General features: G+C 41.6%; 2 protein-coding genes across 2 annotated transcripts; one reads left to right on the forward strand and one right to left on the reverse strand.

Annotated features, from left to right (window-relative positions):
* Positions 1-844: 844 nt before the first annotated feature.
* Positions 845-6,437, reverse strand: tsr3 (TSR3 ribosome maturation factor). Its single transcript, XM_029709461.1, has 6 exons — positions 6,040-6,437; positions 5,230-5,440; positions 4,787-4,980; positions 2,043-2,210; positions 1,756-1,810; positions 845-1,638 (listed from the first exon to the last, which is right to left on the reverse strand). The coding sequence occupies exons 1-6, from the start codon at positions 6,158-6,160 to the stop codon at positions 1,479-1,481; spliced, it is 909 nt and encodes a 302-aa protein (XP_029565321.1). The 5' UTR covers positions 6,161-6,437; the 3' UTR covers positions 845-1,478.
* A 46-nt stretch (positions 6,438-6,483) lies between these two features.
* Positions 6,484-13,116, forward strand: gnptg (N-acetylglucosamine-1-phosphate transferase subunit gamma). The gene is made up of 11 exons (XM_029709452.1): positions 6,484-6,631; positions 9,202-9,256; positions 9,365-9,432; positions 10,885-10,939; positions 11,153-11,236; positions 11,360-11,453; positions 11,633-11,747; positions 11,861-11,943; positions 12,161-12,286; positions 12,454-12,535; positions 12,684-13,116. The coding sequence occupies exons 1-11, from the start codon at positions 6,565-6,567 to the stop codon at positions 12,764-12,766; spliced, it is 912 nt and encodes a 303-aa protein (XP_029565312.1). The 5' UTR covers positions 6,484-6,564; the 3' UTR covers positions 12,767-13,116.
* Positions 13,117-15,448: the final 2,332 nt, after the last annotated feature.

Below are 15,448 nucleotides of genomic sequence, written 5' to 3' on the forward strand. Positions count from 1 at the left end.
CGTTTCAACTGAACTCCGTCAATATGAAGACGGCGATAGTCGTTTCAGGAAAAGTTCCAAAACGTCTTGCTTAAGCCTATTTCAAAGCGCCTTTGCATTGCATAACTAATAATCAGCAGCATACAAAATACGTTACGTCTATATAATAATAGGCCTTTACTGTATATAGTATTCACACTGCAGATACTCCATGTCATGGTCTTCTCTTTCAAATGTTTGAGACTTAGTATGTCCAAGTACAACCCATGTTCAAATATATTTTCTACCATCCACACTTTTCATACTCAATATCTTGTCTTTGCTGTTGATGCCTATGTCATTGAATACCCATCTCTGCTGCTTTTCTTGTTCATATTGTAGGGAACCCGGTGGGTAGCCCTGACAGGGACTCGAACCCACGTCCAACGACTGTCAAGCTAACACCTTAACTGTTATGCATCTCTTGTCGAGGTGGCTACATTACCCCCTCCTTTCTGAGAACGTGTCCCCACGATTCTCTATAACAAAGCTCCTGACGTGTACACACCTCCCCGATTGCCCACGACTGCCCTCCGACTTCTGACGCCAGTGTAGCGGATTCAGGATGTAGCCCTGACCGGGACTCGATCCCAGGTTCAGCGACCGTCAAGCCAAGACCTTAACCATTACACCTTGACGAGGTCACTAAGTGTTGGGTTAAATTCGCTACAATATCCTATTTTTTTCACTCACATAATTGACACAAACTTAGATTAAGAGGCGTAATTGCGTTACTTTCAATTCAATGTAATACTCGTCAATTAAATTTGACTGAATTAAGAATGTATAGACACTGACTAAGGTTACATGCACACAATAATACGATTATTGTTGATAGTCAGATTAATTTAATAGTTCGTTTAAAACGTTAACATGCTTTGCAAAATGGACGATTTCCCTAATAACCATGTTTACATGGACACATCTGGAATCAGGCTACCTGATGAGAAATAAATGCATAAAAATCACCAATCAAAATAAACGTTCTACCACAGCGACCATGTTATTTTTGCGAAGCCTACTTGATTCTGAGTTCGGACACATAACGTTTGTACTGAAAAGTATTTCCAAAATGTATAGCCTACTTTCAGTTTTTCCAAACTCATGTCACTCCCTCAAGAGGGAGGATTGACCTACTGGTGCTGGCAGGTCAAATACACTACTGGAACGAGAATTATGCAGTTTACATGTCCTAATAATTATAAATATTGATCAGAAAACCAGGTGTTTTAATCGACATATGCTTACTTCGATTGTGACCATATGACGATTAAGATAAACAGAGTAAAGTGTTTACATGCCTATTGCCATACTCGGCCAATTGCCATAATCCGTTTATCAAATAAGTGTCCATGTAAACCTACACAATGTTTAGTAAACAAAGGGCCTCAATTTCTAAACTTTCACATAGTGAAGAAGTCTTGCCATTCTCCTCAAAGTCCCCAGTATATCCACATTTTTCATTGCACTTTTGATGACTCTCCTGGCTCTTCCTCCTCATCTCGTTTCTCTCTCCTTTCCCCATCTTCCTCTTTGACATCATCGTTGTCATCTTCTGATTTTCCAGAACTTCCAGCTTCCTCACCATCACTCTCTGTATCATCCTCTTCCTCAGCAACACTAAACAAAGATGATATGCAATACCATTTATCAACATAGTTGTCATAAATGTGAAACTGAAATTAATTAAATATATTTTGATTTTCAATTCAATACAAAGCAATGGGTCTTTATTACCGAGGGGGTCTGTTGAGATTCATGCATTCTCTCCCTGAGTCAACATCGAATGGATCTGCAAAGACAATGGATTAGACATTTTTGGTCCAAGACAGTCTCTGAAGAAATACACAAACACTCAAAGTAAAATGTTAAAGACTAAGCTTTCTATGTATGACATCAATAGTGCTCCCTCCAAAGGCATATCAGTTTTCTTAACACCTTCTTGTATGGCTAAACATTCACCCCTCACTCAACTCCAAATATTTCCTGGGATTTGATCCCAAACTTCTCCAACAGTAACTTACCAAACTCCTCTTTCTCAGGAGGGGTGTTAAGGTACTCTTTCTCCACAGCCAGCAGCTCCTCCTCTGACTGACAAGCTGCATAGCGATCCAGCAGAGTCTTGTTCAGATCCAGAAACACAGTCCCCCACTTAAACTTCCTTAGCAGAATCACAGCCAGGTCCTGAAAACCTGCATTTCAGACACGTTAATTAATGATTGATCATGGCACTGCCAACTTTTAACACTACTATGGTAATCTGATGGTAAAACCAATTAATTTGTACAGATTAAATCAAATTAAATGTTATTTGTCACACACGCCGAATACAACGAATACAACACCTTACAGTGAAATGCTTACTTAAAAGCCCTTAACCAATAATGCAGTTTTAAGAAAAATAAGTGTTTAAAAATAACAAATAATTAAAAAGCAGCAGAAAAATAACTAGCAAGGCTTTATACAGAGGGTACCGGTACAGAGTCAATGTGCAGGGGCACAGGTTAGTCGAGGTAATTGAGGTAATATGTACATGTAGGTAAGAGTTAAAGTGACTATGTATAGATAATAACCAGAGAGTAGCAGCAGAGTAAAAGAAGGGGTGAGGGGGACAATGCAAATAGTCTGGGTATCAATTTTAATTAGTTGTTGGGGGTAGAAGCTGCTAAGAAGCCTTTTGGACCGAGACTTGGCACCCCGGTACCGCTTGTCGTGCGGTAGCAGAGTAAACAGTCTGTGACTAGGGTGGCTGGAGTCTTTGACCATTTTTAGGGCAATCCTCTGACACCGCCGGGTATAGAGGTCCTGGTTGGCAGGAAGCTTGGCCACAGTGATGTACTGGGCAGTACACACTACACTCTGTAGTGCCTTGTGGTCAGAGGCCGAGCAGTTGCCACACCAAATAGTGATGCAATCAGTCAGGATACTCTCAATGGTGCAGCTGTAGAACCTTTTGAGGATCTGAGGACCGATGCCAAATATTTTCAGTCTCCTGAGGGGGAATAGGCGTTGTCATGCCCTCTTCACGACTGTCTTGGTGTGTTTGGACCATGAAAGTTCGTTGGTGATGTGGACACCAAGGAACTTGAAGCTCTCAACCTGCTCCACTACAGCCCCGTCGATGAGAATGGGGGCGTGCTCGGCCCTCCTTTTCCTGTAGCCCACAATCATCTATTTTGTCTTGATCAAGTTGTGGGAGAGGTTGTTATCCTGGCACCACACGGCCAGGATTCTGACCTCCTCCCTATAGGCTGTCTCATCGTTGTCGTTGATCAGGCCTACCACCGCTGTGTCGTCGGCAAACTTGATGATGGTGTTGGAGTCGTGCAGTCATGGGTGAACAGGGAGAACAGGAGGGGACTGAGCACGCTCCCCTGAGGGGCCCCTGTGTTGAGGATCATTGTGGCAGATGTGTTGTTACCTACCCTTACCACCTGGGGGCGGCTGTCAGGAAGTCCAGGATCCAGTTGCAGAGGAAGGTGTTTAGTCCCAGGGTCCTTAGCTTAGTGATGAGCTTTGAAGGCCCTATGGTGTTGAACACTGAGCTGTAGTCAATGAATAGCATTCTCATGTTCCTTTTGTCCAGGTGGAAAAGGGCAGTGTGGAGTGTAATAGAGATTGCATCATCTGTGGATCTGTTGGGGCGTTATGCAAATTGGAGTGGATCTAGGGTTTCTGGGATAATGGTGTTGATGTGAGCCATGACCAGCCTTTCAAAGCACTTCATGGCTACAGACGTGAGTGCTACGGGTCGGTAGTCATTTAGGCAGGTTACCTTAGGGACTATGGTGGTCTGCTTGAAACTCCCGTACGGACTCGGGAGAGACGAAGGTCGAGAGCCGTGCGTCCTCCGAAACACAACCGCACTGCTTCTTGACACCATGCCCACTGAACCCGGAAGCCAGCCACACCAATGTGTCAGAGGAAACACCGTACATCTGGCTGCCGTGTCAGCGTGCACTGCGCCTGGCCTGCCACAGGAGTCGCTAGTGCGCGATGGAACAAGGACATCCCTGCCGGCCAAATCCTCCCCTAGACGACGCTGGGCCAATTGTGTGCCGCCCCATGGGTCTCCCGGTTGCGGCCGGCTGCGACAGAGCCTGGACTCGAACCCAGAATCTCTAGTGGCACAGCTAGCATTGCAATGCAGTGCCTTAGACCACTGCGCCACTCGGGAGGCCTCGCTCTCATGCATGCTTCAGTGTTGCTTGCCTCGAAGCAAGCATAGAAGTAATTTAGCTTGTCTGGTAGGCTCGTGTCACTGGGCAGCTCGCGGCTGTGCCCCACTTTGTAGTCTGTAATAGTTTGCAAGCCCTGCCACATCCGACGAGTGTCGGAGCCGGTGTAGTACGATTCAGTCTTCGTACTGTATTGACGCTTTGCCTGTTTGATGGTTCGTTTGAAGGCATAGCAGGATTTCTTATAAGTGTCTGGGTTAGAGTCCCGCTCCTTGAAAGTGTCAGCTCTACCCTTTAGCTCAGTGCGGATGTTGCCTGTAATCCATAGCTTCTGGTTGAGGTATGTACGTACGGTCACTGTGGGGACGACGTCACCAATGCACTTAATGATGAAGCCAGTGACTGATGTGGTGTACTCCTCAATGCCATTGGAAGAATCCCGGGAACATATTCCAGTCTGTGCAAAACAGTCCTGTAGCTTAGCATCTGCGTCATCTGACCACTGGGCATTTGTGTCAAATCTTCTATTCAGGTAAATGCGATACGACACCACAGGTTATGAATTAACTGCAGAATAGCTCAAGTCTTACCCACAATGCAGAAGGTGGCAGCAAAAGCCTCCACACAAGACAGCTTGCAGGGCTTCCCATAGTTCACTGGGTTGGCAGCAACCAAGTACGGTAGCAACCGAGGATGACTACCTATCATCTTATTGAAGGGCGTCTCCTCAAGTTTAGCCCAAGAGCAGTCAATGACAGCAAGTCCATTCTGAGCCACAATGTCCCTGAAAAATAAAAGAAAACACAGGACTCTGACTTCAACATCACAAATACTTGCATATACTATTGAGATATGCCCCAATAATCTTGATTAGAAATTGATGGTTGTGGTCGGTTAAACGTGGTCGGTTAAACATGTCCTGATCTCACAGACAGTGAAAGGGTAAAGGTATGGTCAAATTATATCCAGCCCTTTGATCTATCAGTGGTCATGACGTGCTTAGGGTTTTGGCCATGTCAAAAGCATCACTCACCTGTCTGCTGGTGAGACATATTTGGTGCCCATAGGGCTCAGAATGAGTCCATGGAACCTCTGGTTGAGGCGTAGGTTGTGAACAAAGCCTTTGCGGACCAGCTTTCTTCCTGTGCAGCGCTTTGGGTCGCAGTGGCCCAGCTCCCACATGGCCAGGGGGCAGGGCAACTTCACCTGGGCAGCCTCCCCTGCATCATCAGGCTGCAGGCTGGCTGAAACCGAGAAAAACCAACCAAGTTAGCAACCTGGTCTCGGAGCATTTCGTATTATTCTGTACGTAAATCCGAGGGACCTCATTTAGTATGATACGTTACGTTTGGTGTGGTTACAGAAGACAGATGGTTACTTAAGGCAAAAACAAAAGGAGGGTGGTTGCTCAGGGTGGATGGCTACGCATAACACATTTCATCATGGACAACTTAAAAATTGTAGCTTCTTTTCAACTACTTACTACTTTTTAGCTACTTTGCAACTATTTAGCTAACCCTTCCCCTAACCCTTTTAGCTAATCCTTCCCTTAACCGTAACCCTTTAAGCTAACCCTTCCCCTATCTCCGAAATTTAACCCTAACCACTAACTCCTAGTAACAGATAATACGAATTGCAATTCGTAATATATCATACAAAACAGATCATACAAATTGATACATACCATACTAAACGTAACATATCATTCTAAATGGAGTCTCGGATTTACATACAGAATAATACGACATGCTCTGAGACCAGGTTGAAGTTATATGATCACACATACACACAACATGACTGATTAGCTGTGACACATACTGTTTCGGGAAGAGGCATACTGTACCTTGCAATGCATCATGCATCTCTTCTGTGAAACACTCAAGAGATTTCCCCTTCATCTTGTGTCGTTTATCTTTCCCCTTGTTCACTGGGCGTTCAAATTTACCCTGCTTCTTTCGCCCCATGTCAGAACTGTCAGACTCTCTCTACCTACTGTTAATTGACTGAGAAAAAATGTAACGTCAACCTGACTTTGTAGCACTTGAATCAACTGGTCCAACAGAACAGAAGTAAACATCCAAGCAAGCTACCAACATGACATAGAAAACATGTGTACTCCGCTCCTCTTGTTTTGAGATTATTTTGTGTCGCTTTAGTTGACTAAATAAAAGTATTAACAACAATTTCGTTCACTTTTCATGTGCTCACGCTGTACGGAGGAAGGACTAACACGCACGCGTAGACCGTGTATTTTGGTCAGCTGACTTCTTCCCATGTTTCCCTAATAGTCACGTGGCCACTACTGTAAAAGTAAAAAAATATAGCCACGGATTGTATAGCTAGCAAAGTAAATAAAAGTCCACTAATCATGTATTATACATCGACTAGAATACTACATTTACTATGGATATGTCTGCTCTGTCTTACCCTGCTGAGTAAGTCTTTTTCACTTAATTCATGTACTCGAACAAAACAGCATCTGTCGTTTCAAGGGTTCTTCCGGGTTAGGTTTTAGAGGAGCGGATTGCGAACTCAAACATTGTAACCAAAATATAGAGCAGTTAAATATATACAGTACCAGTCAAAAGTTTGCACACACCTATTCATTCAAGGGTTTTTCTTTATTTTTACTATTTACTAAAATAATAGTGAAGACATCAACTATGAAGTAACACATGGAATCATGATTGATGAAGTGCTGCATCCGATGACCTGGCCTCCACAATCACCAGACCTCAACCCAATTGAGATGGTTTGGGATGAGTTGTACCGCAGAGTGAAGGAAAAGCAGCCAACAAGTTCTCAGCATATATGGGAACTCATTCAAGACTGTTGGGAAAAACATTCCTCATGAAGCTGGTTGAGAAAATGCCAAGAGTGTGCCTACTTTGAAGAATCTGAAATATAAAATATATTTTGATTTAACACTTTTTTTTGTTTACTACATGTTTCCATATGTGTTATTTGATAGTTTTGATGTCTTAACTATTCTACAATGTAGAAAATAGTACAAATAAAGAGAAACCCTGGAATGAGTAGGTGTGTCCAAACTTTTGACTGGTACTGTATATATTTTGATGTTATGTGGCTCTGAATTTTATTTTATGTGTATATGCTTGTATATTCAGGATTAACCCTGCTGACAAATGATGTCACTCAAATGTTTCTTTTTTAATTAAAGCTGCAATATGTCTATGAACATAGCAATGTGAGTTATAGATCTGTCAATGTCATTGAGAATAGATATGAAGCGGTAGGTATGTTCTATATGTGCCATTTATGTTCTATATGTGCCAAGTTTTGTTTTTGCATCCTTTACTTTCGGTTTTGTACACCAGCTTCAAACAGCTGAAAACACAATATTTTTGGTTATTGAAAATATATTTCACAACGGTTTAGATAATACAATTGTACACAAACTGAAATTAGGCAAACTATTAGAATTTGAGCAATTTAACATTATGAGCATGATTTGTGTCCAATTACATATTAGCAATTAGTATCAATACACACTAGTATTAATTATACATTACATACATTTCCCCATTTTCAATCACTTCAAGACAGTAGCTTCAAACTTAGCCCATATTTGTTCGTATTCATATGACTTTCCATGTCCATTTGTAATAGTTTTCAAAAATGTTACAGTTGGCTATTCATTGACAGCTGGAGCCATTCTGCAAATGAGGGCGGCTCCTCTTTTTTCCAATGCTTTAAATGACCCTTTTAGCTATGAGAGTTAGTGTCCTAAGCATGGAAGCATTTGGTGTATTTTCCCAGCAAGATAAAGGCTGCATTTGTGTGTAGTCTGTTTTTCTATTGCTCCTAGAAATAGAGAGAATATTATTTTCCAATATCCTTCCAGTTTAGAACACTTGACCAACATATGCGCAAGCCCAGCATCATCTGATATACATCATCAACATTTGCTGTCGGTTGTCATTTTTGCCATGTGTATGTTTGAGTCCTGTAGGTTCTATTAATTATATTATACTGAACCATTTGTGTTTTAGATTCTGCATGGTTTAAAACAGTTTTTCCATACCTTTTCCCATTCAATTACTTGTATATGAATATTCACATTTTTACCCCATTTCTCTCTTAAGGGAAGTGTGTAGTGCCCTTGTTTTTCGTTTAAGAATTTATACACTTGATGCCAGGTGGTTTTTGGAATGGACATCCTTTATGAAACTTTCCAATTCTTTAAACTAATGTTTATATTTAAATGGTTATTTATGCCGACTTGACTGCCTGAACAATCTGAATGATTCTAAAATGGTTGATAGAGCCAGCCTTTTCCTTCAGTTCATTCAGATCCATAGTTTTACCATCTTTATACAAATCCGCCACTATCCAAACTCCCATCTGTAGCTAATCTCTCCACAATACTGGTCTGTGATTGATTGATTAATATGTGTGGATTGCTCCAGATGGTTGCTTGGAGAGAGGCACATATGGAAATTGCGTATTTATTTCCAACTATTTTAAGAACATTCCAAGAAGCAGATCTTTTTGGATGGCCTTTTAGATATTTGGGAAGTATTCCCTAGGCTATCAATCTAAGTGGCATGGGGTGGGATATTTCTTCAATTGCTAACCAACAGGGGTTATTTTGGTGGGTAGAGCCAGTATACGGTTTATCTTGTAATATGTTTTAATATTTGGAAGTGCCATGCCACCTTTATATTTTGACATCATTAGTTTCTCAAGGGCAACGCTAGGTTGCTTTGAATTCCATATACATTTAGTGATCGGTTCATTTGATCTTCTTAAAAAAAGCCTTGCGGGAGATTGAGGCAACATGCTCAGTTTGTAATTGATTGCAGGAGCAACTCATTTTTATTATTTAAATTCTTGCTCGGAATGTTAAAGAGGGAGGACCATCCCACAAAGTGTGCTTGAAAGGATTGCACAATAGCTTCTAAGTTCTCTTCAGTCTTCTTCAAATGTTTCTAATTTTAGTGTAGACGCAGATGGTTTATTCTTGTTAAAATTCCTATTTTAGGCCCCTATTCATTTGCTGGTAAAATGAAGATTGTTGAGGAACCAAATACATTTGGGTAAGTCATTATGTTATTCTATAATTGCATTTATATATGTTTCAAAAGTTAAATGTATAAAATATACTAATTCAGTCAGTGTAATGTGGTTCCCTCCTATTTCTCTAGGCTCAACAATCCCTTTTTGGCCCAAGGAAGTAGACTCCAGCCCAAGGTGACTCCAGGCCCAGTGTCAGGTAATAAGAATACGTATTACTTACTGGGTTAACTACATTATGGTCTGCAGACTGCAATAAGATATTGTATAGGTATAGCAGTACAGATTGATACTTTCACCAGCAGTGGGAAGGTACCGCAGTAGTCTGGTCCCTTTTTCGTTGTTGCTCAGTAATCAAAGGATTGAAACAAGTGGAAAAAGAATCCCCTAATACAGAGGTAAATGAACTCACAATACGTCACCAACTGGTTTACATTTGCGAAAGCAAAGGAGACGGTGTTTGCAAAGTAATTATCTAATTCTGTCAACACTGGCAGATCATGTGATTAATCAAGAATATACAGGTGACAAAATAAAGGAAACACCAACATAAAGTGTCTCAATAGGGCGTTGGGCCACCATGAGCCGCCAAAACAGTTTCAATGCGCCTTGGCATAGATTCTACAACTGTCTGGATGCGCGCCATTATTCCACAAGAAATTCCATAATTTGGTGTTTTGTTGATGGTGTTGAAAAACGCTGTCTGTCGCCATTCCAGAATCTCCCATAAGGGTTCAATTGGGTTGAGATCTGATGACTGAGACACACACACACACACAATTTAAACCCCCTATGCTCCTTTGAGACCCCTCTTTCAAAGTCACTGAGATCTTATCTTCTAGCCATGGTAGCCAAAATAATGGGCAACTGTGCATTTTTATACATGACCCTATGCATGATGGGATGTTAATTGCTTAATATACTCAGGAACCACACCTGTGTGGAAGCATCTTCTTTCAATATACTTCCTATCCCTCATTTACTCAAGTGTTACTTGAGGCAGTTACTTGTCTGTCTAAACTGACCATACCTAGCACTGCATTCAGTATGACCATACCTAGCACTGCATTCAGTATGACTATACCTAGCACTGCATTCAGTATGACCATACCTAGCACTGCATTCAGTATGACCATACCTAGCACTGTATTCAGTATGACCATACCTAGCACTGCATTCAGTATGACCATACCTAGCACTGCATTCAGTATGACCATACCTAGCACTGCATTCAGTATGACTATACCTAGCACTGCATTCAGTATGACCATACCTAGCACTGCATTCAGTATGACTATACCTAGCACTGCATTCAGTATGACCATACCTAGCACTGTATTCAATATGACCATACCTAGCACTGCATTCAGTATGACCATACCTAGCACTGCATTCAGTATGACCATACCTAGCACTGCATTCAGTATGACCATACCTAGCACTGCATTCAGTATGACCATACCTAGCACTGCATTCAGTATGACCATACCTAGCACTGCATTCAGTATGACCATACCTAGCACTGCATTCAGTATGACCATACCTAGCACTGTATTCAGTATGACCATACCTAGCACTGTATTCAGTATGACCATACAGCCCTGTTTTTTACTTGTACTCTTTTCATAACATTGCTAATCCTTTCTTATAGGACCAGCACATCTCCGCCGACTAGCAGGAAAGTGCTTCAGTTACATAGAGTCCACGTAAGTACTGGGAAACTGAGCGCCTACAAAATCAACACCTAATTGTTGCAGTGAACATTATGGCAAAGTTTCGATCAAACTGTTTAGGACTCACCTTTGATTTCTGTACCAGTTTTCCAATTGGTTGGTTCACCGCTAGTCAAGGCCGCAAGATGACATGTGTAGAAAATAGGTATATTTGAGAATACATCATTGTGTTGTTATTTTGTTTAGGTATAAATATGAATTCTGTCCATTCCACAACATCACCCAGCATGAGCAGTCATTCAGGTGGAACGCTTACAGTGGCATACTGGGGTGAGTGGATCCTCCACAACACAATTTCAAATTGCACTCATCCTATCAAGTGAATCAGAAGCATGTTATCCTGTGAATACATTATTTCCATTCATCAGTTTACACCCTTTGTCTTTCCAACAGAATCTGGCAGGAGTGGGAGATTGTGAACAACACCTTTTTGGCCATGTGGATGAGAGAGGGAGATGCCTGTGGGAATAAAAATAGGCAAACAAAGGTAATAAATTGCTTGTGCTCATTCCTTCCAGAGGCCAATTGACAAAGCAGGATTGGCGAGCGTTTGAGTATAACGTGCAGACCCGGTCAGCGAGCTTTGTGAAAGGCCTAAAGACATCGCAGAGTTGAATTGTTGCGGTTACTGTTCTTTGTGAAAAACAAATTCTCTCGTTTCACTAGGTCATTCTGACCTGCGGTGGAAGTAGCAAGTTGGCTCAAGTTTCAGAGCCCACTACCTGTGTGTATTCTCTAAGCTTTGAGACCCCACTTGTATGCCACCCACATTCTCTCTTAGGTAAGACGAGCAAAAGCAGGGACTCTTTAAATTTTTTTCTTTTTTTAAAATTATTAACATTTTAAGATGGTGCTTGTTTACATTCTGAGCCACACGTGTGTCCTCTCATCAAGTGTACCCAACTCTGAGTGACAAGCTGCAGATGGAATGGGATGAAGTCGAACAGGCCCGCTATGAGAACCTCATTACTGAGCAGGTACGACTTTACTTGCTAACATAGGTGTTGACATTGCCCTTTCATAGCACTTATATGAGTGTAGGACTACATAGGAGTTTAAAAGGTGCTCGCAGACAAAGCGGCAGGCGGGGTGGCCTATTCATTTTCAATGATATATGCGATATCCACTCCGGAGTTTCACTTCTTGTCTGGAAAGCGCTTAAGAAGTCCTCTAATGTGTATATGTGTATTACAGGGCTACAATAATCTACTGAGGGATATTTTTGAGGATGCTGGTTTCCTAAAGAGCCAGAAGGTAAAGGAGAAGCCGGATATCACAACCACCTCAAAGACACATGATTCCTTGCAGAAATGCAATCAGGTAAGTTCACTGGAGAGAATCCAAAAACCATTCGCGACCATGAGTAGTAATGGAAGCCCTGACATTTAGAGCTTTCAGCTAACGCTCTAGTTTAGCTATCCATATACATGAAATGTCACTGAGAAGTTGTATTTGTTTACATTTCTACGGATGCTTGTTTTATGCAGGACGTCCGTAAACAACGGGAAGAGATTGAGAGATTGCAAGCTCTCCTCACTCAACATAACATTCCCCATGAGTCAAAGGCAGGTGAGTCTGAGCATTATTCTTCATGTACTAGTCCATACTTCTCCATGAATAGATGTAGGAAAGGAATCCCTTCGTAAGTAACATGTTATGATTGCATTAGTCCATACAATGTTAACATGTTTGCACCCTTCCCTCCCATTACGGACAGCTAAGGAGAAGATTCCATTGAGTGTGACTGTGCAAAATCAGCACCTGAGGGGGGACAACGGGCTCATCGTAGACGTACTCTGAGGATTCCAGACATTTACACAAAATATTGCAGACCACTAACTGAACAGCAGAGAAGGCAGATGTCACACAATAAACATGGCAGTTCCATATTAGAGAATTAAAGTTTAAAAAAAAGAAAGTGTTTATTCTAAATACAATTTTAGAGAATCAACCATGTTTTCTTGACTGTGAGGTGTACCTGTACTCCTCAATGGCATAGCTACATTCTTAGAATATATTTTTTTCAACTCCATTGTCTGTCTAGACAGAAATCACACCTCTGCTATCAAAGGAAGGACACTGAAGATGTAAATTGTTTGATCAAGAAAATACATTTTTTAAGAAAATAAAAAGTTACAGCCTTGAGCAAATATTTCTTTTTATTTAACCTTTATTTAACCAGGTAGGCTAGTTGAGAACAAGTTCTCATTTACAACTGCGACCTGGCCAAGATAAAGCAAAGCAGTGCGAGTTACACATGGAATAAACAAACATACAGTCAATAACACAATAGAGAAAAAAAATGTCTATATACAGTGTGTGCAAATGAGGTAAGATAAGGGAGGTAAGGCAATAAATAGGCCATAGTGGTGAAATAATGACAATTTAGCAATTAAACACTGGAGTGATAGATGTGCAAAAGATGAATGTGCAAGTAGAGATACTGGGGTGCAAAGGAGCAAAAAAATGAATACCAGTATGGGGATGAGGTAGTTGGGCTATTTACAGATGGGCTATGTACAGGTGCAGTGATCTATAAGCTGCTTTGACAGCTGATGCTTAAAGTTAGTGAGGGAGATATAAGTCTCCAGCTTCAGTGATTTTTGCAATTCCTTCCAGTCATTGGCAGCAGAGAACTGGAAGGAAAGGCGGCCAAAGTAGGAATTGGCTTTGGGGGTGACCAGTGAAATATACCTGCTGGAGTGCGTGCTATGGGTGGGTGCTGCTATGGTGACCAGTGAGCTGAGATAAGGCGGGGCTTTACCTAGCAAAAACGTATAGATGACCTGGAGCCAGTGGGTTTGGCGACAAATATGAAGTGAGGGCCAGCCAACGAGAGCATACAGGTCGCAGTGGTGGGTAGTATATGGGGCTTTGGTGACAAAACGGATGGCACTGTGATAGACTGCATCCAATTTGTTGAGTAGAGTGTTGGAGACTATTTTGTAAATGACATCGCCGAAGTCAAGGATCGGCAGGATAGTCAGCTTTACGAGGGTATGTTTGGCAGCATGAGTGAAGGATGCTTTGTTGCGAAATAGGAAGCCGATTCTAGATTTCATTTTGGATTGGAGATGCTTAATGTGAGTCTGGAAAGAGAGTTTACAGTCTAACCAGACACCTAGGTATTTGTAGTTGTCCACATATTCTAAGTCAGAACCGTCCAGAGTAGTGATGCTGGTGTCGTCTGCATAGATGTGGATCAGAGAACCACCAGCAGCAAGAGCGACATCATTGATGTATACAGAGAAAAGAGTTGGCCCAAGAATTGAACCCTGTGGCACCCCCATAGAGACTGCCAGAGGTCCGGACAACAGGCTCTCTGATTTGACACACTGAACTCTGTCTGAGAAGTAGTTGGTGAACCAGGCCAGGTAGTCATTTGAGAATCCAAGGCTGTTGAGTCTGCCCATAAGAATGTGGTGATTGACAGAGTCGAAAGCCTTGGCCAGGTTGATGAATACAGCTGCAGCTACAGATGGTTTGGGATGAGTTGGATTGCAGAGTGAAGGAAAAGCAGCCAACAAGTGCTCAGCATATGTGGGAACTCCATCAAGACTGCTGGAAAAGCATTCCAGGTGAAGCTGGATTGAGAGAATGCCAAGAATGTGCAAAGCTGTCAACAAGGCAAAGGGTGGTTACTTTGAAGAATCTAAAATATTAAATATATTTTGATTTGTTTAACACTTTTGGTTACTACATGATTCCATATGTGTTATTACATAGTTTTGATGTCTTCACTATTATTCTACAATGTAGAAAATAGTAAATCTTTAAAAAACTCTTGAATGAGTAGGTGTGTCAACTTTTGACTGGTACTATATATACATACATACATACTCTGGACTCCGACATTGCCATCCTAATATTTCTGTATTTCTTAATTCCATTATTTTACTTTTAGATTTGTGTGTATTCTTTGATATTACTGCACTGTTGGAGCTAGGAACACAAGCATTTCGCTACACCCGCAATAACATCTGCTAAACACGTGTATGCAACCAATAAAATGATATTAGATTTTTGATTTGAGATTTAACGATGCTCCTACGAAGGTTCTGATGATTAACTTAGCCTTAAGATGCTTTTGGGAAACCAGGCCATGGGCTGATGTGTTTCTCTACTGAACATGTGAGTGATGGTAAGAGACTGTAACTATGCATCCAGCGTCTCTATGGAATGGAGAATGAAGATGGAAATATGTTATTATACAACAAGCCAAATTAAACTAAGGGAGAGGAATGGTAAAAAAAAACAAAATCAATTAAAGGGAATGTTTCCGATTATGGGGCAGGGGAGCGCTTGAGGTTGGGATAGAAGGAAGGAGAGGTTGACGCTTAAAGCTGTGTGGAGGGAGGGAACGAGGGATGAAATGCTTAAAGCTGGGTGTAAGGAGGCAGGGTGGGAACAAGGAATAAAAGGGGAAAGAGCCATACCATGCAAGGAAGGGCAGCAGTGTCACTGCCAGCTTCAATAACCAAG

Source organism: Salmo trutta, chromosome 2, assembly GCF_901001165.1.
Source record: "Salmo trutta chromosome 2, fSalTru1.1, whole genome shotgun sequence".
Taxonomy (NCBI): Eukaryota; Metazoa; Chordata; class Actinopteri; order Salmoniformes; family Salmonidae; genus Salmo; species Salmo trutta.

Coding starts and splice junctions, on each gene's coding strand:
- tsr3 (XM_029709461.1), bottom strand. CDS start 6,160: ATGGGGCGAAAGAAGCAGGGTAAATTTGAACGCCCAGTGAACAAGGGG. Junction 4,981..5,229: donor TATGTCTCACCAGCAGACAG/GTGAGTGATGCT, acceptor TTTATTTTTCAG/GGACATTGTGGCTCAGAATG. Junction 2,211..4,786: donor TGCCACCTTCTGCATTGTGG/GTAAGACTTGAG, acceptor TCTGAAATGCAG/GTTTTCAGGACCTGGCTGTG.
- gnptg (XM_029709452.1), top strand. CDS start 6,565: ATGTATTATACATCGACTAGAATACTACATTTACTATGGATATGTCTG. Junction 11,748..11,860: donor CCACCCACATTCTCTCTTAG/GTAAGACGAGCA, acceptor CCTCTCATCAAG/TGTACCCAACTCTGAGTGAC. Junction 12,536..12,683: donor TCCCCATGAGTCAAAGGCAG/GTGAGTCTGAGC, acceptor CATTACGGACAG/CTAAGGAGAAGATTCCATTG.